Source organism: Trichomycterus rosablanca, chromosome 9, assembly GCF_030014385.1.
Source record: "Trichomycterus rosablanca isolate fTriRos1 chromosome 9, fTriRos1.hap1, whole genome shotgun sequence".
Lineage (NCBI taxonomy): Eukaryota > Metazoa > Chordata > Actinopteri > Siluriformes > Trichomycteridae > Trichomycterus > Trichomycterus rosablanca.
This window is the reverse complement of record NC_085996.1, coordinates 11303814-11328138: the sequence shown is the minus strand read 5'-3', so window position 1 is coordinate 11328138 and position 24325 is coordinate 11303814. Positions and strand designations below refer to the sequence as shown.

Below are 24325 nucleotides of genomic sequence, written 5' to 3'. Positions count from 1 at the left end.
TCCTTCCACAAGTCCAATTAGAGCTACTGAAAATTATTTTGAGTCTTTGTGTGTGACCTGTCTGGGCTGTTTCCTGCTTTTTGTCCACTCACTGTGACACTGACTAAAATAAGTGGTGGTAAAATAGACAATGAATGAATTCAGTACTGATTCTTTCATTCCTAACTGATTAACTTACTTATTTGATGTAATAATAAAACAGTTTACTGAATTATAAGTTGTTGATTAATTTGCTGACTGATGAATTGATTAAAATGGCATACATACATATTAATTGATTAATTGAATGAATTAATGACTCATTGACTGGTTGATTGATAGGTTGATTGACTTACTGACTCATTGTATCCCTCAACTGATTTACTTAATGACTCACTTATTGATTCATTAATTGATTGACCAACTGGCTCAATGATTTTTATTTTAACTGATTTGTTATTGAGTGATGGACTGAATAATGACTGATTTATTTATTGATAGATTTTTTGCTGATCGGCTTACAGACTTATTGATTTCTTAACAGGTTCACTTTCTTTTGCTTTTTTCATTGTTAGGTTAACTTGTTAAATCACTGATTGATTTGTTACTCATATGACTTACTGATTCATTGGTTTAGTCTGATTTACTAATGATCTAAATGATTGGCAGGTGATTGTGGACTCCATGGTGTCCCTGTGCCGAGAGCTGTGCCCCCTCTCCTCCATGGCAGCTGAGAGTCTGAGTCCTCCTCTCTCTTCCATCTCGGAGCGAGTGTCCATCCCTCGCTCAGCTATTCGCTCTGCGCTGATGGAGAGAGCTGCTCAAGACATCCATCGAGCACTAGAGTAAGAAAGATGTAAAGATAAAGCGGGGGGGGGGGAAGAAGGATAAAAGGAAAAAACAGAGGCAGAGGAAGTGGAAGGAAGCAAAAAGGAGAGCCATTGTATTACCAGTAATGTGTGCATTGGTGAATTGAATAACACTGAATTGAAGGTTGGGGAATAAAAAAGATTAACAGCTGGAACAGAAATAAACAGCTGGAATGAAGAGAATGGAATACATCATACAACCAATGACAAGTGGTCAACCTTTACTCTCAAATGTTGGTTGTGTGATCTGTAATAAAAATATTAAATTAAATTCAAGTTGAATTCAAGAAAATGGTAAACTGAATCATTTTACTACTGGTTTTGGAGCTTTCACCCCCACTGTAATCCAGTAATTGGTAAATCGGTCAGTTTCTTGATTATTCAGGTAATTAATTGGAATACTATTAATATTTTAACTGAAAATAAGGCCATAAATGGGTTTTAAATAATAAACTGGTTTACGCTGTCAAATACTAATATAATTCTGGCAGTTGTGCTGATTAAAATAACTGACCCCACATTTAATGTACAGCCTTCTCTTAAACTGCTGCCCATGTCTTCTTTTTCTTTCTAAATCTCCATCTTTTTCTCTCCACAGGGAGGTGAAGCTGTCCGTGGTGTCATATCTCACTAACTCTATCGTGGATCAGATCTTACAGGAGCTCTATTCTACTCACAAAGCTCTGGTAGGAGCTATATCCATCTATCCCATCATTTATCTAGAAGTATTTTCATTCTATAATGGCTGCATATTGCTAATTTGGTTGAGTTTGAGCCATTTTCTGTTGTAAAAGAATGCAGTTGCACTGACCTGTGTGAATTAGCACAATAAGGGTACAATTTTAGAGAGATTCCTAACCCCAGCAATTGTCCAAAATGGGTCTGTATCATAGTATATAATTACAAAAACCAGCCTTGCCAGCCGATTTCCTTTTTATAGGTACATCAGCCAGCCAGGTATTTTGACCACTATGATGGTAATCTGAACTGTACTGTATAAGCACAAGTGTAATCTAAGGTCACTGCCCAGAGCAGACTCATTTTTTAAAGATATTCAGATGAGTTAATTTGATACTTAACCTTTTTTGTATTATCATGTTATATAATCCAGTATCCAGTACCAATAAGCCTGAAAGTACAACACGGCACAGGCTTTCTGTGCTTGTCCTATGATCATAAAAACTTAAATATAATATTTAATGTTTGATTTTACTTTCCAGTTTACTCTCCAATAACTGTCTGTACATGCATGGAAACCACTTTTGTCTGATAATTCCTTGAGTTCCTGCTAATCATGGCATTATTTTTGCAAAAGTCAATATTTAGGCTTGTTTCTTAGTTGTATTCCACAGTGAAAAGTATCTAAAGGCAACAAACTGCCCCTTCCTGAAAGGTGGAAAATATGGGGTACATTTCTCACTTCAATTTCTCAACTGTAGCTACCTTATAACAAGCATGATTTTTTAAGCATCAAAATAGCAACTGGATTCAAAGAGGAAAATATATCTAAAATGCAACCAAATTAGCAACATGCTAGTGTTAGCTTGCTGAGCTTTTAAATATATTTCTCTGCATTTAAGTGAAGTCATGCATGGGTATACGTAAGATGAATGAAAATGAATCATTAAAGCTGCATTGGGTAAAATGTCACTCCACTTCCCATTCATGTTCATACATAAATCCTCACCTCCTACTAGGGTTGCCAACTTTCAGAACTGGAAATAAGGAACACCCTGGGCTGGCAGGTTGGCGAAAGGCCGGGGGGTGGGTAAGGTGAGTTGGCTCATGGGTGGTTTGGCGGTTAGGGTTGCACCTAGGGTGGAAAAATACGCACGATGTGCTCTGCCCACTGCACTACTCAAACAGCGGAATAATGATTAAAATAATTAAAATAATAACCAAACGCTTTCTAATTCCCACGGTAGCAGCAGTTTCCTTGTTTCATACGTATCACTCTGTCTCAGTCTAATCTGCAGCATTTCTCTCCCATTGATAAAAATACGGAACAAAGAGCGTCCCATATCAGTGCATTACGGAACACCATGTTTAGTGTCCAAATAAGGAACGATTCCGTATTTTACGGGACGGTTGACAACCCTACCTCCTACAATCTACAGCCAGAATTCATCCATGTTAGTTCCACAGCACTGTAGTAGTACTCGGGTAGCTAGCTAGCATTAAGCTAAACAGTAGTGCTATATGTTTAATCTTAGTCATTAAGAGTGTAAACATCACAACAGTCACAACAAGAGTTGATTGGCTAAAAACGCTATTTAGTTACATTACATTTACATATTTTATACAACATGGTGCCTGGATCAAACTTACCTCAGATTCTCGCTGTGTCTCCCAGACATTTAACATCTTTTTACTAGAACCATTACTAAAAAGTTCACCATAAAGACATATCATAGAATACTGAAATATTGAGTGTTTCCACCAGAATAGATCTGCATGACTAGGCAGAGTTTGTTTCCAAATGTAAAGTTATGCTAATACTTCATTAGCCAGTCTGGCTAACTGACTTATCTAAATCTTTTGTCTTTAAATGGTGTCTTTACCCCTTGAAGAAAAACTTTTTTTATAAAGTGACATTATTTTATCCTTTTGCCAGTTTTCTCACGATTCTGTGTGAAGTAAAACATTTAACTTTAATTAGAATATTAATGCTACAGCATTATTTCATCTGCCATGGCCTGTAGATGCATTTTTTAATACATATATAACCTCCTTCCCCCTAACTGCACTGTCAACCTCTGCCTCATGCACCATATCCATGTTGACTAGCACACATTCTCTATGACATGTGTGAAGCCATCAAGTTCTTTTTTTTCACCAACCAGTGGCAGATTCCTACTAAAGTTTTCTTCAGAAGTTAAAATGGCTTGTTTTATTTCATGTGGCATCATAACACGTCTTTGCTGAAATTTATTTGAAAATATTTGTTATTTTCAAATAGCACATATGTACTGTACATTATGAGACATTACAAGTTCTGCACTTGGTCTGCCATCGTTTTTTTATTGTGAAATTAAGGACTTTTAGAGGCGTGTCTTTATAATGACTGACAGTCGGAATGTAAACAAGACGTCACAGGCTACACTTGCTTTAATATTATTGTTTCCACAGTGTTTTGATGTGTTTTTCAGATATTACCTAATGTTCAATACCAAAAACAATACAATTCATTCATTTAGTCTTTTTCACTAACCACTTAATCCTGGTTAAGGTTAAGGCAGGTCTGGCGTCACCCAATAACACTGGTCACAAGGCAAGAATAAACCCTGGATAGGCTGCCAGTTAACAGGCCGGAAACAAACTCACACATAGGCTTGGTCATTCCTAAGGGTAATTTAAAGTAGAATAGGAGGAGGGAAAGACATACATGCACACAGGAAGAACATGGAGTGACCAGCACAGTGCCGCCAGGACAATTTAATATTGAAAAATATTTTACCCATTGCAGTTTAAATGCATTGTTAATGACTGTGTGTGTGTGTGTGTGTGTGTGTGTGTGTGTGTATACAATCAGACACAGCAGGTATCTCAAGTGAAACAGTGGGATGGTCTGTGCGATGGTGGTACAGGTCGAAGGTCACACAGACACAGAGACTCACTCGAGATCACTGATGAAGAACTGGGTACCAGCATTGTGAGTGTGTTTATTGTGTGTATGTGTGTGTGTGTGTGTTTCAGTGTGTTTGCACAATACAAAATACCAAAAATGTAAATGTATTAAACTGCAAAATTACACACTTTAGTCTTTATTTAGTCTAATTTCTTTTATTTCTCTCTCTCTCTATATATATACGTATATATACGTATATACCGATCAGCCATAACATTAAAACCACCTCCTTGTTTATACACTCACTGTCCATTTCATCAGCTCCACTTACCATATAGAAGCACTTTGTAGTTCTACAATTATGGACTGTACAATTATGTCCATCTATTTCTCTACATACTTTTTTAACCTGCTTTAACCCTGTCCTTTAATAGTCAGGACCCCCACAGAACCACCACAGAGCAGGTATTATTTAGGTGGTGGATCATTCTCAGCACTGCAGCGACACTGACATGGTGGTGGTGTGTTAGTGTGTGTTGTGCTGGTATGAGTGGCTCACACTGAAGCGCTGCTAGAGTTTTTAAATACCGTGTCCACTCACTGTCCTCTCTATTAGACACTCCTACCTAGTTTTAATGTTATGGCTGATCGGTGTGTGTATATATATAAAACAAACAAATGTAAAATGAAGTCAAAAAACAACTGGCTTACATTTGGACCAATATGGTATTTTAGTACTTAAAAATATCCAAATACCATAGCCGCTCAGGTGGCACAGCGGTAAAAAGAAACGCGCTGCAACCAGGGCTGGATTCTGAGAAGCGTCGTATCGAATGCAGCCTTGCTTTACTGGTTCGAAGCTGAGTGGCTATATGAGCAACGATTGGCCAGTTGCTCATGTGGGGGGTGGGACAAAGAACCGGATGTGGTTCTCTCTCTGTCAGAATGCGATTGCGTTCTCTGCCGGCTGATTGGAGGCGCTTACACAGAGATGGGAGAGGGTGCCCTTAGGGTGTGTCTCTCCGCATGCAACGCTAGGTGGCGCCAAACTCGTCAATGTGTGGGTGGCAAAGATGCATCTGGCTGCTGCTCGTGTTTCGGAGGGGATACGGGTTAGCTTCAATCACCTCCGTCAGGGCAGGGTTCGGCATAGACAGAGAGGAAGCACGATGCTAATTGAACAATTGGATGCGCTAAAAGGGGAGAAAAAGGGGTAAAAAAAAAAAAAAAACATGCAGTGAGAATTAAACAAAATCATCCTTAGTTATCATCCACTTGGGTTTACTCCAGGTATTCTGTTTTTCTCTCACCTTTGAAACATGCAAAAGTAGGACTGGGTACTTTGGATTGACCCGAGGTGTGAGTGGATGTGAATGTGTGTAGTCCTGTGATTGATCGGTGTTCTGTCCAGTGCTTTACCTGCCTTAGACCCAGTGCTTGAGTGGCTCCAGACTTACCGTGACCTTGATTAGAATAAAGTAATTACTAGAGATAAATGTATCAGAAATACTGTGTACATGTTTATTTGTTGTTCTGTCTACAGGACACAATCGCTATAAAAAAGCGCAGTGCCAGGACCAGGAGAATCCGACCGGTGTCCACCAGATTAAGTGAGCATGTTCTCTCCCCGTTTCTGTTTTGATTTCTTTACTCATCCATCATTCTCACTGCCTGTTTTTCCATCTGGTGCTCCATTATTAAGACTAACATATTTTCTCTCTCTCTCCTGCTTTTTCTTTGTATTTTTTTTCTCCCAGGTTTGTGCGATGACTCCAGCTCATCCCCTCCCACCTCAAGCGCTCAGCTCTCCTCACCTCTCTCTCGCTCAGCCTCATGGGAAGGCTTGGCTGCTCTGCCTACACAGGGAGCGCCGCTACATCATGTGACTCGGGTCAGGCCGAGACCACCCCGGAGGCACAGACGAGGAATTCTTTCATCTGAATCGGTGAGAAACCCACCAGCTAAGCCAGTCTTAGCTGTCTGCGGGCTCATGGGTACATTAAGTGGTAGGTTGGCCTGCAAAGTGAGCTGCAGTTCCAAAAGAGCCAGCATGTCTTCACCCTGTTGTTTAGTGGAGAACACAGAAGATAGGAAAACGCCCTGACTGTATTGTGAAGGATGTGAACCAAACCACAATCCACATCCATCTGACCACAAGCTTGTTCGACATCCTGTTCCAAAGCTTTTGGCATTAATATGGACTTGCCTCCCGTCTTCTATGCTCCTAGAAAAGCCTACACTCATTTGGGAAGGTTTTCCACGATTTCCAAGATTTTGGAGCATGTATCTGGACGTTAGTGCCTATTTAGAGCCAAAGCCTAAAGAGTCGTTGTAAGGTCTGGCACACAATGGCTCACAGTTGATGTTCTACTTCATTCCAAAAGTTTCAATGTGGCTGAGGTCAGGTTTCTGATCATTTCAAGTTTTTCTGGATTTCCTTCACACCAGACACCAAACAAACCATGTTTTTATAGACCTTGCTTTGTGCACAGAGGCACAGTCTTGCTAGAAAGGGCTTTACTCAGATTGTTTCTGTAAATTTGGAAGCATTTTATTTATCGTACATCATCAATTGTATATACATGTAAGTAATAGGAATGGCTAAAACACCTGAAGTCAGTAATTTTTTTAATTAATAGGGTTTTTTACATACTTTCCATTTGGCGTATATGTAGAACGCAATAAAACACAGTTGGTAAAGCAATGTGATCAAGAGATTGTTTGATGGTTGAGGAATTAGTGCTTCAGTCTTGATACAGTCAGGTCCCAAGACCCCTTCACTCTGCAAATGAAAACATGGTAGACTAACTGCTAAACTGCTAGCATCTTCAAAATTATATGTACATTTATATATTGCAAAGAAAACATCTGCTGCAAATAATTAAAATGATGCCAATTCATTCTTCATAACTGGAACAAATCTGTGTGATTGGGGTGAATACATTGAACAGCTGTTTGGAATAAGAAATAGATGAATAATTTGTCCTGCTAGCATTTCAAATAGATGCAGTAAAAATGTGCTCCTGTGAACAAAGCAAGTTCTATAAAGACAGTTTGACAGTTTGACAAGCTGGTGTGAAGGAAATCCAGTAGCCTGTGCAGAGACCTGACCTTAACCCATTGGACACCTGTGTTGAAATTAGCCAGTGCACTTAGGAATAGGAATTAGAAATACAAGACCATAGATTTAGCTTAATTAGTTAGGCTAATGGATTGGCTAATGTGATGCCTTTATAGAGTCCCTGAAACTAAACTGAATAGTTAGACTAGCTAACAAATGCTGCTTTATTTAAAAAAAAAAAGTGAATGTAATGCTACTGAGTAATAAGAGTGGCGGGGGTGGTGCAAGCGGCAGGGGAATTGCAGTTGACAATTGGAAATTACTAGATTTAGAGACAAGGTGGGAAATTCTTCTTTTGTGTATTTGCTTAGATTATCAGCCTCACATAGAACAAGAAAATACTAAAATGGACTGCATTTAGCCACCTAGCTTAGTGTAGATTTAACTTAGATAGCCTTACCCAAGCTAAGCCAAAATGCTTTCAATTTTGGTTGAATATAGGGGCGCCATTAGACCCAATTGTTTCTCTGCCCCACTAAAATAATGCCAGTCAAAAGTCACAGGACACACCACGTGAATTCACTACAGGTACAAGATTTCCCATGACGCCCCAGCATTGTTCCAAGAACTTGAGCGGTTAACGCTTTTAGTCAGAGTCAGTTTTGCTCGAGAAACTTAGTCCTGCGAGGCCACTTAAGTGGCACAGCGGTAAAAACACACGCTGGAACCTGGGATTTCGAATACATTGTATCGAATTTCAGCTCTGCCTGCCGGCTAGGTTGACCAGCCACACAAACAGCGATTGGCCTGTTGTTCAGAAAGGGGTGGGATTAAGCCGGATAGTACATCTGTGTGTGTGTGTGTGTGTCTGCCCTGCAATGGACTGGCACCCCATCCAAGGTGTTACTGTGTGCCTTGCGCCCATTGAAAAGCTGAGATAGGCTACAGCCCCCACCAACTGCGACCTAATTGGATAAGCGGTTAAGACAGTGAATGAGTGTTTTTATTTAATACTTTTATTACATTTATTTAGTGTTCATTTCTCATCCATGGCAGAGTAACAACCACTAGCGTTAAAATACGTCAGATTCAGAACAGTTGTGCCCCAAAGACTGACTAGCATGCAGAGAGGTACAGCTGCGCCCCCCTTGTGTGTGCCCTAGAACAACAAGTAGTATAGAAACGCCCAAGGTTAAATATACAGTATAACTCAACAGGATACAGATAGGATCCTTGATAAAAATGCAAAATCATTCATAAGTGTCTTCATATTCTAAGGGTTTGCTCACACCTCTGTATATAAAATATTTAGTTTAGTAACTGTGTGAACTTATGTTTTCCACTTTTAATATTTTATTCACAGAAAAGCCCCAAGTGCAGACTTATGTAGACAAGGATATATTACTCAATAAATAATGAACAGCTGTAGAAACAGTTATGACTGGAACCTCAAGGCACATAGCATATATTAATAAATGTTCATAATTCAAACACTTCCCTCCATGCATCAGCAAAATGTTTTATTTATAAAATCATAAAAAACATTCAGCCCATCAGACAAGATATTAAAAGAGCCCCAAGTTACCTTTTTTAAATACAAGAAATGCAATTATTCAGCATATTTGAATTTAGCATTTTGCACTATAATACACCATTGCCCAGAATGTATGTGGACATCTCTTCTATATATTCAGTTCAGGTCTCAGAACTGTGCCCCTGTGCACAAAGCCAGGGTCAGAAAGACATAGTTTGGTGTAAAGGAACTAAGGTGGCCTGCTAGAGCCTTTTCAGCATTTAGCAGATGCTTTTATCCAAAGTGACTTACATTTATCATTGAATACAATTTGAGCAAGTAAGGGTTGAGAGCCTTGCCCAAGGGCCCAACATTGGAAACCTTTTGATTACTAGTCAAGTACTTTAACCCCCGAGCTACCACTGCCCTGCCACGAGCTTTGACCTCACACATATTAAAAATCATAAACAGAATGTTTTGTTTTCTCTCTGTTTTTCTGTTTTAGCATTGTACTGAAAATGGAGCCGTCACTCCACTTGACGATGGACTGCCTGATTTCTACAGCAAGCGAGTTCTCCCTGATAGGTACACACAATTACACACAGCTACACAAATCTACACACATCAAAATTAAGCAGCATTTATCTCCACACATCTACACTTATATAGAGCTACACAACTCTATGCAGTTTCATACACATCTATACACATTTACACACATTCTTACATATACACAAATAAACACATTCTTATATACACACATGCACATATACACACATTCTCACATATACACAAATATACACACATTCTTGTAAATACACACATTTTTACATATACATTCTCACATATACACACATACACATTCTCACAAATACACACATATACACACCTGCATAAACATACACACATATGCACAAATTCTTACATATACACACGTATACACATATCTACACACTATCACATATATACACACATACTGTATATACAAATTCTCACATTTACATACACACACACACACACACACACACACACACATATACTGTATATATATATATATACACATTCTTATAAATACACACTTTCACATATACACACCTACTCACATATACACACTTGTACACACCTACCCACATATACTTACAAATACACACATATACACATATCTACACACATTCTCACATATACACACTTGTACACACCTATCCACATATACTTACATATGCACAGATCTACACACATTCTCACATATACACATTTCTACACACGTTCTCACATATACACACATATACACAGATCCACACACATTCTCACAAATACACACTTGTACACACCTACCCACATATACTTACATATACACACATATCCACATATCTACACACATTCTCACATATACACACATATACAGAAATCTACACACATTCTCACATATACACACATATACACATATCTATACACATTCTCACATTTACACACATATACACATATCTACATACATTCTCACATATACACACATATAAACATATCTACACACATTCTCACATTTACACACATATACACATATCTACACACATTCTCACATATACACACATATCCACAAATCTACACACATTCTCACATATACACACATATCCACACATATCCACATATCTACACACATTCTCACATATACACACATATCCACAAATCTACACACATTCTCACATATACACACATATCCACATATCTACACACATTCTCACATTTACACACATATACACATATCTACACACATTCTCACATATACACACATATCCACGAATCTACACACATTCTCACATATACACACAAATCCACAAATCTACGCACATTCTCACATATACACACATATCCACATATCTACACACATTCTCACAGTTACACACATATACACATATCTACATACATTCTCACATATACACACATATAAACATATCTATACACATTCTCACACCCACATATACACAAATCTACACACATTCACACATTTACACACATTCTCACAAATACGCACAACTTATACAAACATCTCCACACATCTCCACACATATACTGTACACATAAACACATATGTATCTACACCCAGTTAATCACATTAACTTAAATGTATGTGAATATACAGTTATACACACATCAAATTAAAAAGTAACACATCTACACACATCTACACACAACTCTCAGATAAATGAGTCTCCAAGGATGCTTTTACTGTAATTACATTTTCTCTGTTGAGCACATTTCTGAACAATCTGCCCTGAATGTGCCCTGTTATGCCAGTGCACGCTGTTGCCTAGCAACCCACCAGACTCTCTCGGTGATTAGGTTGTTGCCAGGCAACAGCTGCACAGAATCATGGGGCTTTCTGTGCGCCGTTGACATGGCCCTGTCCAAGATAAATAATGCAGGTTGTCGATATCACATATTTAGGTCATGAATAGTGATACTGTTTTATAAACTCTGTTATAGCACTGATACAAAGCAAGGGTGTAAGAGCACTTTGGAAACGGGGACACATTAATACTAGAGGGGTGTTATGCCATGGCTAACTGTGACAACTTTTCTGAAAAGTCTTTCCACAAGATTCTGGAGTTTGTTAGTGGGGATTTGTAAACATTTGTAAGGACATGAACTCATGTTGGATGTGATGCCCTGGCACTTAATTGGTGTTTAACTTCAATCCAAAGGTGTTTAACTGGATAGAGATATGGATTATGTGCAGGCCACTGGTAAACAGTCATCCCCACACTGTTGCCACAGAGTTGGAAGCATAGTAACATTGTATAAAATTGGTTTACACATCTGTAATGGACAATAAGTGTGACAAACACATGGGCTGGGTATCTACATAGATACGCTTACCTATCCACCCCTCAGTCTTGAGTCTCAGGCCAAGTCTTGGTGGTGCCAGCAGTTTAACAAATTGTGTACCTTGGCAAAATTAGGCATGGAATTATAGGGTATTATTCATATTTTAATTTGTAATTTACTGAAAAGTTTCAGCTGTTTTCTTTAGTTTTGACGCAATGTACAAATGCCGTTTTTTTTTAATCAACAGAAATAAAACCATATTTAAAACGTGTATTTTAAAAAAAAGATGTTTTTATTCTTTCTGTCCTTATGTGTTTCTCTTTTATTCCTGCTTTTGTAGTCAGTTATCCTCCCTCCATAAGGCTCACTCCCTCCGGAGAAAGAAGAGACGCAACATGCTGGCCATCTTTAGTTTCCGTAGGAACCGGAATTCCACGCTGTCTAATCAGGAGTCAGATTCACTGGATGTGGCCTGCCTGGAAGATTGCCGGACCGTTGCCACAGCTCCCACTGGGTCAGTCAGGTTTGGATCTATTTTATAATTGTTTGCTGCATGTTCTGCTGGCTAATGCTGGTTGATGCATGTATGATGGTGGTGTTTGTTGGGGTAGAGCTGTGTTATTATGTATGCTAATCTGAAGCAGAACTGTGATAGTTTATACTGGTTCATTGCTAGTGTAGATCCGGTTTAGGGTGGTTTATGTTAGTAGATTTGGTGTAAACTTTGTACTTGCTATTAAAAAAAATAATGAACTGTCTCATTTCTTTTCCCAGCAATCAACATGACTCATCCTTATTATTACAAAATAAATTGATGCCACTCACGTGGCGCAGCGGTAAAAACACACGCTGTTCACCAGAGCTGACATCTCGAATACATCGTATCGAATCTCGGCTCTGCCTTGCCGGCTGAGGCTGAGTGGCTACATGAACAACGATCGTCCTGTTGTTCAGATAAGGGGCGGGACTAAGCCGGATGGGGACTCTCTCTCAGACTAGTGCGATTACAACCTTTGCTGGCTGGTTGGTGGCACCTGCACGGAGATGGGAAGGACCACGGTAGAGGGTGTGGCCCTCCGTGCACAGCGCTGTAGCGCGCTACACTCGTCAAGTGTAGGTGATAAGATGTTTGATTGCTGTGCACGTGCCAAATGGGGCGTGGAGCAGCCTGGTCGTCCCCAATCAGGAGCAGGGACCAGCATTAGTGAGAGGATGATTGACGGGTAGAAATTGGATGCGCTAAAGTGGGAGAAAACAGGGGAAATAAATAAATAAATTGAAATAAATGACATTTTCTTCAGGCATTCATGAGAAACTACAGCCAAGTGAGAACACGACTGCTAGTGCATCAGAGACATTTAATTATCAGTAAAACGATCACTAATAGGCTTTAAGAGGAGAAACTAAGAGGGGAAGCTAACTCAATAATACCTAACATGCTTGATTAATTTGCTTTGGGACTTAAACAGGGGCTAGTTTTAAACCCTTGAATATAGTGTGTAATTGTCCTGCTGTGTGGCAAAGCAAAAGCCGTCTTTTAATAGAACAGTGACAAATTAAATAAAAAGCCTCAATTAATAAGTGGATAAACGTAACTTGCAGATGCTTACAGGAAGGTGTACTGTATGATACATGGTTTAGCACTTAACCTCCAGGTCCAATCTCTGGCATGTAGTGAAATAATGAGCTCGTCTGGTTGACCTTGAGTATAGATCACTATGGGAGAAGGAAAGGAGCTTTTATTACTGGGGAACAGATTATTGGCACATAGACCGCCAAACTGGCTATAGTTTCTGGAAAGGAGAAGCCTAAATGGCAACAATGAGTGGGTCTGGTGATTCTCTATTTTAGAGGGATTTTGCTGGCATTGTTTGTACAAAATAAATCTAGATCAATTCTAATCATGAGACCAACATGATAGAAAAATTGTATCCTAATGAAAATGGTCTTTTCCAGTCTAACATTGCCCCATTTACAGGAACAGTGGGTCACTAAATGCTTAAATTCGATTCCCCTGCCAACTAAACACAGATGGTAGATTTAGCATGAGCTCTTCACCACCATCATTAAAGCAAAAATGTAGGAGATATTTATGAATCTTTCTCAGCTCGTTTCATTGAACTTTTTTTTTTTATTATTATAAAGTACTGTTAACATCTCCCCCAGCTATACTCATGTTGCCCATCAGGTAGGGGGGTTTCAGTTTGACAAATAGTCTTGTTCTTTGTAAACCATATTGCGAAGCGTTCCCTTCAGTTCATTAAATGTTACTTGATACACCTAGTAGCACCCGAGACACAGCTTAGGGCCAAGTCCACAGACTTTTTGATTACGTCTTCAGTTTCTGGGAACTCAGTCGGTAAACGGTAAAGGATTTCTGGCTACTGAAGCTGCCACATGTATTCTTAAGTTTTGGGTTCCAATGAATGGTGTAGCTTCCACACTATTTAGTTGCTGCCATTTTTTGAATTCCCCTCTAATTATGATTAGTGATTGTAACTAGTGGACTGAGTAGCTGGCGGAGTTGCACTCAAGAGCTGATTTGTTTGTTCTCATGTTGGTTCCTTTTTTTTATTGTGTTTTCTTGATATCACATTGCATTGAGTTCAGGGTTTTAGCTCCTGTAATGTGGTGACCTGTCTTTTCTATTCTCCAGTATTTCATGTAATGGCTTTGGTTTGCTTTTGTTTTGTCTGGTTTAATTATTTTGTTTGTTCAGCTATTTTGTCCCCTTCTTTTGTCTCCTGGTTAAAGTTAGCATTTGGGTTCATCATCTATTGTATTAGGTGTGGGTTACACCTGGCACCTTTGTGTGACAAGTCACGCACCACCCCCTGACAAATACCATAGGTGATTTCAGCACAAATAAGCTCTCATTTCATTAATAGGGCAGTTGTTTAATATAGTATTATATTGTTTGATGTTTGTGTATCCTCTTGGAGGACAAATCCTTATTTACCATACTTGTTACCTAGGAATGCCCTTGAGAACATCTACACTCTTCTACAACCATCAAGAAAGTCCGGCAGGGGAAGTGGCTCATGTGAAATGTCTGATGGGAATGTGGAGGATCAGAGAATAGAAGAGCCCAGAGTAGGAGTGATGGAGATCCGATCTGTCCAAGGCATGCCTTTGTCTACATTCAGGACCAACAAACACCCTTTCTACACTGGTAAAACGGTAAGGTACATGTCTAAGATTGTATAGCTCAATAAAAATATGGATGTAGGACTGTAGTTCAAGTTCTGCTTGCAAAGGTTCATTAGATCATGACCAGAGCAATGGTTCTATACAAAATTCTACAGATTACAACCTCAAATGTTATTCTAATTTGTCGTTCCATGTACTGTCTATGTGATTCCAGCCTACAGAGACAGATCCTGACCAAGAACCTTACTCAGCGACTGAGAGAGAGATGGACAGGCAGATTCTACATCCCTCAGACAGACAGACAGGCAGAGAGACAGCCGGGTTAAGACAGATTGACAGAGAGGTAGAATGGCACAGTCTCAGGAAATCAGATAGTGAGCCAGACAGACAGACTCTCAGAACCACAGACAAATTAGCAGATAGAGAAGCAGACAGGCAGAGAAAGACAGACAATGAGCCTGACCGACAGACATCCAGGCAAATGGACAAGCCGTCTGAGAGGGAGCTGGACAGACACATTCTGAGACAGATCGACAGAGAGCTAGACAGGCAAACCCTCTGGAAGGCAGAAAGAGAGTTAGACAGAAACACCTTGAGACAGATAGACAGAGAGTTAGACCGACAGAGCAGTCGGAAGACGGAGAGACTTTCCGAGCTGGAGCTGGACAGACACATGCTCAGGCAGATCGACAGGCAGGCCGAAGCTCAACAGAAACAGTGGCTGGAATCGCGCAGAGGGACGGAGCGGAAGTGGTCCGAACCGAAGCAGCACACCGATACACAGTGGACAGATTTACGCCAAGTGGACAGACAGTCTGAGAGGCAGTGGATGGACAGACAGATGGACAGACACAGACTGCCATCCCCCATTCCTGAAAAACAGATATGTGCAGACGAGGAACTAGTGCACTGTGAGGATTCTGTATTTGCAGATACATACTCCAATTTAGACCTCAGGGAGCAGGTGGGGGACAAAAGTCCTCCTTCGGATGCGCCAGTGGGAGGGACGCTGGCGGGTCGTCCGGTAGCGTGTCCTTCCAAACCCAACCCGCCTCCTCAGAGCAGCAAGCCCAGTCTGGCCAAACTCAGACAGAGAACCCTCCAGGAAAGCTCAGGTACTGCAAATAAAAACCTGACATACACTATATGGCCAAAAGTATATGAACACCTCTCTTGATTATTTATTTCATGCAGTCAGGTATATGTAAAGGCCCTTTTTGTTGCATCAAGTGGTTTGATATAGTAGTTTGGTATGAAAACTCCAGTGGCCTGCATAAAGCCCTGACCTCAACCCCACTGAACATCTTTGGATTGAATTGGAACATCAAATGCAAATCAGGCCTTCTCATCCAACATCAGTACCTGACCTCACTCAGTATGCACAAATTCACACAGACACACTTGGCTGTTATAGCCATCAAGCAAAGTTCAATTTTATATTGATGCCTATGGTTTTGGAATAGCATGTCAAACAAGCTCATGCTCAGTTGTCCACATCCTTTCAGACATAAAGTGTACTAATAATAAGCCAAGTTTGCTTTTGCTTTTTGTTTTGTTTCTGTTTTTAGGTACTGAAGATGAAGTTGGAGGAGAGAAGGACAGTTGCCGACTAGAAAGAAAAGAGAAAGATGGAGGAATAGAGAGGGCAAGGGATGTGGAAGGACACCCTCCTCCAATTCCATCCAAGGTAGAAAAAAGGGGGAACATTTTGGCAAAAACTATGTATTTCTGTACAGACAGATGATAAAAAAAACCAAGTCGCATGGTCTTAGTGAAGTTTTGGGCCACAAGAACACACCAAAACTGCTGTTCTTTGGATCTCTGGATCTGTACCAGGGATGAAACATGATTCTTTTAGATCTTCCCTCAACTGTGGCTTTGATGATGGTGTTGGAGAGCAGATACATGTCAGCTCAAATTCTCCCATAGGTGTTCCGCTTGAAAGCATATGATGTACAAAGGTTTCAACCTTTTGTATTACTAGCTAAAAATAATAGGCCTATAGTATAGAATTGTGGGTCGCACTACCATGTGTCGTTGGCTGTAAAAGCCCTACAGGGCACTGGTAAAGAACCCAAAAAACAAATTTTTTTATTATTATTTTAGTCTCCCAAAGTGCTGTTTGAATCTTCATCCTGGAAGAAACCACTTCCATCAGAATAGAAGTGTCCCATCATATTGATCAGATGGTCAGTCAGAATAAACTGATCCTTTCTACTAGGAGAACTAGTAATACTAGTATTATATCTTTTCACTCATTTATTTACAGTTTATATTTATTATCTGTATAGTTACTCAAACAACTAAAATGTTATTTTTACATGAATGTTGAATGTCAGATTTTAACTAAATATGTTTTCATTTACCACACAGCCAAAGACTGCCTCTTATGTGCTTTCACCCACCGATTCTGCCAGTGAAAGAAAAATACTGCCCCCTGCACCCCCGGCCCCTACAAAACCAACATTAGGACTGACTGAGCGCTCCCATACTCAAGGTCTGTCTGTATTTTTATTAGCCACTGACATGAATATAATAACGACATAATGATATATACACTAGTGTTATGATAAAGCAGATTGTCTATAAATTTTGTAAATGAAATATCAGATAATTGTTATTAGTAATTGTTATCATTACCGTACTTATAATTAAACACATTTTTTATTTTATATTACATAAGTTATAATACAAATTAAAATTTAACCTCAACTATATATGCACTAAATATTATAATGCATTGTAGCTAATTACTTGATAAAGTAATGGGATAAAGTCAGGGCTCTGTGCAAGCCACTGCAGTTCCTCATCACCAAACCAGTTAGACCCTGTCTTTATGGCTCTCAAGTTAAAAGCATATAATTTATTTGATATAACTAAGTGTGTACATTTGGTAGCAAATAGTGTGGCTAAAACATCTGAAATCAATAATTAGGGTGTCCACATACTTTTACTTTTATAATCTGTTTATAATACTTTTATAAATTGTATAACATGAGCATTTTTACAATTCTCTTAAATGAGTGGCGACTGAGTAGTGGTTTGATGTGTATGTGATGATGGGCAGGTGAGGAGTGTGTGAGGCCCCAAGCTCCAGTTAAACCACAGAGGAACAGGAAAGCTCTGTCCTGTGATACAGGTAATCCAGCCGCCTTCATGAACACCTGTACATCTCCAACTTACATAAAGAATCCTCACTTTCACCATACTCTTCGTTCATCAGGCTGCCCTGAATGGTAGAGGAAGTGTAAGTGTAAAAGGGGTTGAGGAATTTATGTACGATTGGAGAATTAAAGGGGAAACAATTCTAAAAAAAGAAAAAAAAAACTAAAAGGTGAATTAAGGATAAAAACTTTCTATTTAGCCCCATGCCATGTCATGTCAATTTGTCTGTTGTTTCCTAACATTCCTATATGTGTACTGTAAAGTGGAAAGTCTTTTTTAGACCTGTTTACAGCTTGCATTACCAGGGACTTTGTGTGTCTCCAGACGTAAATGTTTTACTGCTTTTACTGAAAATATAAATTCCATTAAGGTGTTGAAATTGTTCCTTTTCTGTGACTGTCTGGTTGGAACAAATAACGAAACCTTTCGGAGTACAAATTTAAGTACGTATATAAGTTTTTTTTTGCTGGGTATCATTACCGCATGGACTAGTAGTAGTTCTAGTAGCAGACTTGCCAGGTTTGCGGATTTCCCACCAAATTGGGCTTGTTTTAAAAAAGGTTTAAAAGGTTGTGTTATGTGATTTTTGCACTACTTTCAAAATGAACTGCAGCCGTCAAAAAGCTTTTATTACAAACAGTACAAAATGAAAATGAATATCTACTCAGTCAGTGGCGTAACTAAAAGCTCATGGGCCCCAGTGCAAAAAAATTTTTTGCCCCCTGAACAAATTTCATATATATAAAAGAGGGGGGGGGGCAGTGCGGTGGGGTTTGAGTTCATGTTGAGTTCAGGGCCCCCCTCCCGCCATGGGCCCCAAAGTACTTAGTACTTGCTGAGGAAGACAAGCACAAATGTTTAGAAGAAAAAAACACTCAGACTGTAAATAGTACTTAAACAAAAGTAAATTAAAAAAAAACCTCTTAAAGACAGAACAGAAAATAGCAGTCAAAATTATTTGCTAGCTTAAGATGGAGCAACAACAGAGAACAGATAGGAAGGACTGTCCAAAGTTCAAAATAGCTCTTTATGTAATCTGAAATTCTAATCAGAAATAATAAGCGAATGAAAAGACAAAATTGTTGACAAAAGGTAAAAGGGGAGAAGAGAGTGCAGGAGAGGAAAGAACAGAAAAGAGTAAGTACAAATTAAATCCTTTTTTTTTTAGTTTTAATTCAATTAAATATTCTTGAGTAGGATTTGAAATTATAGTAAAAGATAATATTATAACATTAAAAATGGCTGCACCATTTTTTGGATAAAATACAGTGCCAATGATAATAATTATATTGTGAACAAAATGCTTCACGAAAAGTATAAATTAGAACATAGAATTAAAAACAAAGTAAGCCTAACAGAAGATTGAAGTAGTTGCCGTTTATAGCCTTTTTTTCAAACGTTTGTGACACCTAAGATTTTGGGCTAGTTTCTGTATCTAGGAGGGTTTTAGACAGATTTTGGGCTGGACTTTTTTTTTATAGATCTGGCAACCAGTGCTCATCAGCGTTAATAATGCACAGCTGACCAGACGTTATTTAAGTAACCGCCGCAGCTGCTAAGGTAGACAGACTGACATCAAAGCGATCTCGCAAAAGGAGCGATAGAGAGAAAATATTATTTACTGTAATTTTAATAAAAGTAAAAACAGAACATGATAATTGTTGGGTGATTCAGGGCTGATCACTTTCGGTAAATAAAAGTGAAACTCTAATAATTCATTAAACCGATCAGCATTGTCGGCTCCCCTTGTTCAGAATCATTTGTAGCGACAATCAATTCACCAGCAGATTTGGTTCACTTCTGATTCGGTTCATTCACGTTCCTTTCCTGACTGAATTGCTTAGTTCTTTTAATTTTAAATTGCTGGATTGACGATGTCCTAGTGTGTTATATCGAATCCCACGTTGGGTGGTGGGAGCTAATTTTTCTTTGTTGTGTGTGGTCTTTGTTTTCTTCGAGTGACCCAGTTTGAGTGACACTACATTGGCATTTTGTTTATTGATTGTTTATTGATGGTGGTAAGGCAACCCCCAACTTTGATATAGGCTGTTGAGCATTATTATTACATGTTGTAATGTACATTAAATTTGTTAGGGAGAGAGAGGTACATTTTTCACTAGAGGTGTGTCACACTGACTTGCTATGCCCCCAATGGCCCAGATTGATTTAAGATCATTCTTTGAGCCTCTTAACCTTTACTTGTTACATATGGGTGCAATACAATTGCAGTCCTTGAGTCTCTTGCTAGTGTTCTCTGGCTTTCCTAGAACTCGGTCGCTAAATTGTAGCGGCTTTTTGGTATCTTCAGTTGCCATGGGCACCCTTCTGTTCTCAAGTTCTTTCATGGGTGACATGACGACTTGGATTTTTCAGCTGCTATCTGTTTCCTGAGTTTCCTGTTTTTCCCTTTCTCTGATGTGTTTTAATGAGCTATTGAACTGAGTAGCTGGTGGAATTGCACCCAAACACTTTTGTTTTGTTTAAGTTATTGTGATCCCCTTCCTTTCTCTGTTCTCGGATTACTGGTGCCACTCTTCAGGCTGCTTATTTGTTTGCTTCTTGTTTTATTGATTTCTTGTGTTCTGTGTCCATTTCCTTTCTCTAGTCTTGTACACTTGTTTCTTTTGTAATTAATGTTGTTAACTCTCCTGTAATTGATTTTAAAATCCAATAGCTTAGGTGTGAGGTTACATCCTGGCCTTTTGATGCTGTCAAGAAAAAACTGAAGCAAATCTGATTAGCAAAATAACGCATTTAATGCAAGCTGTAAACAGACTGTGTGTGTTAAGTGTCTTGACCATGTCCTTGTGTGGTGTTGTCTTGCTGCAGGCACAGGCAGGGACAGCCCCAATAACCTGGAGAAGCCCCCACATACTCGCAATCCCCCTGTGAAAAAACCAAGAGTCCCTCAAAACAGAAACCAATCCATGGACCATCCTGGTACTGTGTGTGTGTTCGTGTCTATATCTGTGTTTGTGTGTGTGCAAATATAATCAGACACGTAAAATGTACTTTTAAATACTTTGCTCTTCATTTTGGGTGAAATGTTTTTAGATAGAAATGTAGTGTATTTACGATTATAAAATACTCTTGTATACAGATAAAATGCTTTGACCTTTCAGTTTTCGCATTCAGATACTCATGTTCACATTTAGTATAAAATGCTTTTTACATTTTCTAACATCTACCAAAAAATACTCTCACATTCAGTGAGAATCGAAAATGAGTGCAAATGGCAGCATCATTTTGCATTCTCTTAAGATTAGATGAAATCCTCATTACTTACTACATTAGAAATACATGACCTTCAAAAAAAGTCATAAACGATGACAAAATGCTCTTATATTCAAATAACATGATTTGCTTTTTCATATAAAAACACTCAAACCCAGGAAATCTGCTGCCAACAGGTTTTTTGTATCTGTATTGTTTGTTAGTTTGTACATGGATAACTGTGTTGTATGTGTACCGGGAAGGATGGGTTGTGTTTAAAAAATAGTGAGTTTTCTTTAGCTTTTCTTATTAAATATAATTATAGGGTCCATATTTATTTAAGGCCACACATGATGCATGCTTAGGTGGTGCAGCGTTCTGTTCCACTAACCCACCACCACAGGGGGGTGGTCCAAGCCCTGTGATGGATTGGCGCCCTGTCCAGGGTATTCCTGCCTTGCCGTGACCCTGACCAGGATAAAACAGTTGATGAATAAAAAATGAAACACACAATGTTCATAAAAATATACCACGCATAACGTCTTTGTATTTAAAAAACAAAGTACAACAGTATGGACTGGATTGACAATATATAAACTGTGAACATATAAAGGTTACAACTATAAAAATAATTTTTAAAAATATTATTACTGTATATAAAGAAATTAAATAGAAAAAAAGTTGCTATGAAAGATGTCATCAGATGAACCATTGTAACCCTCGGGCACTGTCGCCTCACAGCAAGAAGGTCCTGGGTTCAATTTCCAGGTGGAGTGGCCCGGGTCCTTTCTGTGTCGAGTTTGCATGTTCTCCTCATTTCTGCGTAGGTTTCCTCTGGGAACTCCGGTTTCCTCCCACTGTCTAAAGACATGCAAGTGAGGTGAACTGAAGATATAAAATTGTCCATGACTGTGTTTGACATTAAAGACCTGTCCTGTCATGAATGTAACCAAAGTGTAAAACATGACGTTAAAATCCTAATAAAATAAATAAATAAGTAACCCTCAGGAATTAGGGATGGTTTATCAAAAGGAGAACTGACAACGGCCTTGCAACAAAGTGCTTATGCTGTAAGGTTGTGGTGTTTGCTTTTTCCCAATGGAGTTAAAATGTTTATGCTTTTAAATACATAATTACGTATGTATTTAACACACGTATAAAAACAGAAATACTTCTGATCAGTTGATGATCGCTGGTAAGGAAACTTGGTTCACTAAATGTTTAAAACTGCTGTTTGATTTGCAGCATAATTGAATGTTTTTTAATCAGAATCTTTCCATAGTGACCACTTGTAATTAAAATCAATGTAATTAAAATCATTGTAATTAAAATCACTGTAATTAAAATGATCTTGGAGACTTATTCACTGCTCCCTACTGTCTCTCTCTTTCTGTAGATAGCGTTGGAGTGTTGCCTAGTAACAGTGACCCCCTGTGACCACTCGCCTAGTGACAGCTGACTGGAGGTTGCCATGACGACAAGAATTAAGGCGGAATGATGAAAAATACTATTTATAATGGGCATTTAACAGATGGTAGAACTGTGAGAGTGATTAAAAAAAACATGAACATTTGGAGGTGTTGGAAAAAAAAGGCTGAAAATGCCAAATATACCCACATGTACCCACAATTTGTTTTTCACATTTTCTGTTATTCTAATAAAAAAATCATAAAAACTTAAATATTATACCACCGTTGCGATCAGGCCAAGCACCAAAAATAAAATTATTATTATTATTATTATTGTAAGCATTTTTATTGGTTTAATTTTTTACAGCTTTCTGTTCAGTTGAAATGGAAAATATATTTGTATTTGTTTATAAAAAAAAAACACTAGATCTTGCATTGTTCATGCTGACAGATTATGATCGTTATGGAAATCCTTTGCTATAAAAATTGAGTTCATATTTCTATCTATTTCTGCTTTCCTGAGCTGATGTCTATTATATTTTGTAGAAAATATTAAAATAATGAAAAGTATATATATGAATTAAAGAGAAAATTGCAAACAAATACAAAGTGTCATTATTTATGGAGCGGGACCTCATAACTAATTTCACTGTGTGTGATAAACTGTTTTTTTCTTTATATATTTGGTTTATAAACTTTACTGACAATATGCATTTATGCTGGAAACATCCTCCTGGAATTTGCCAAAACTTAGGATGTTTGGCATGACACATGTTGATATTGGACTTGTGTGTGGCTGCTCGGATATGGAAATCAAATTTAAACTTTTCCAATTGAATCCACTTTTTGTGCTGATGTGGCTTAAGCTTTTGCAATGACCCTCCCAACCAAAAGGACATTTTTGCTTCAGCACTTTTAATAAATGTGGCCTACTGCTTCATAGCTAAGCTGTTGTTGCTTCTAGATGTTTTTTCATTCTCAATAGCAACACCTGGCTCCAGTAAAGTAAACCAGCAAAGGTTTGACAAACTGACAAGTTGAAAAGGTGACATCCTTTGCCCTTTTTACTACCAATGTTTGGTTGTATTTGTTTGATTTTATTCACTGTTAGCAATAGGTATGGCTGAAACACCAGAATTCATTAGCTGAAAATAGTGTCTGTATCTCTTGCCATTTGTTGTTGTTTTTCTTTTTTTTTTACTTTTAACAGCAAACATTGCTAAATGGACTCTGGTTGACCACTTTGAGTGGTTTTGACCACTAATACTAACATATTTGTTGGTTTTCTGGTATGGACTGGTGCATATTACATTCTCTTGATAGAGTTAAGGTCAGTATGGGGTAGGCCATTACAAAAGCTTCATTTTAGCCTAATTACAAAACCAATTTTGCTGTGTGTGTTTTGACTTGTATTCATGGAACACAAGATTGCATCCAAGATTCAGGAATTTAAAGGTAATCATCATTTTTTTATTATTCCATCCACTTTTTGCAATGTCCCTTTTTACTGAAGGCAAATGATTCTTAGAGCATTAAACTACCACTACCATGCTTGGCAGTAGGTACAGTTTTGTT

At 38.5% G+C, this 24325-nt stretch overlaps 1 protein-coding gene across 1 annotated transcript in view; it reads left to right on the top strand.

Moving 5' to 3' along the window:
* The window catches only part of LOC134319872 (capping protein, Arp2/3 and myosin-I linker protein 3-like), an 82041-nt gene extending 58708 nt beyond the window's left edge, over positions 1–23333 (top strand). The window contains exons 27-40 of the mRNA XM_063001137.1: positions 649–824; positions 1447–1534; positions 4381–4500; positions 5960–6026; positions 6174–6361; positions 9496–9575; positions 12154–12327; positions 14789–14993; positions 15178–16078; positions 16532–16650; positions 17337–17460; positions 18031–18102; positions 20958–21068; positions 22738–23333. Coding sequence (XP_062857207.1) covers positions 649–824; positions 1447–1534; positions 4381–4500; positions 5960–6026; positions 6174–6361; positions 9496–9575; positions 12154–12327; positions 14789–14993; positions 15178–16078; positions 16532–16650; positions 17337–17460; positions 18031–18102; positions 20958–21068; positions 22738–22778 — 2466 coding nt within the window. The 3' untranslated portion in view covers positions 22779–23333. The remainder of the gene's footprint in view (positions 1–648; positions 825–1446; positions 1535–4380; positions 4501–5959; positions 6027–6173; positions 6362–9495; positions 9576–12153; positions 12328–14788; positions 14994–15177; positions 16079–16531; positions 16651–17336; positions 17461–18030; positions 18103–20957; positions 21069–22737) is intronic.
* Positions 23334–24325: the final 992 nt, after the last annotated feature.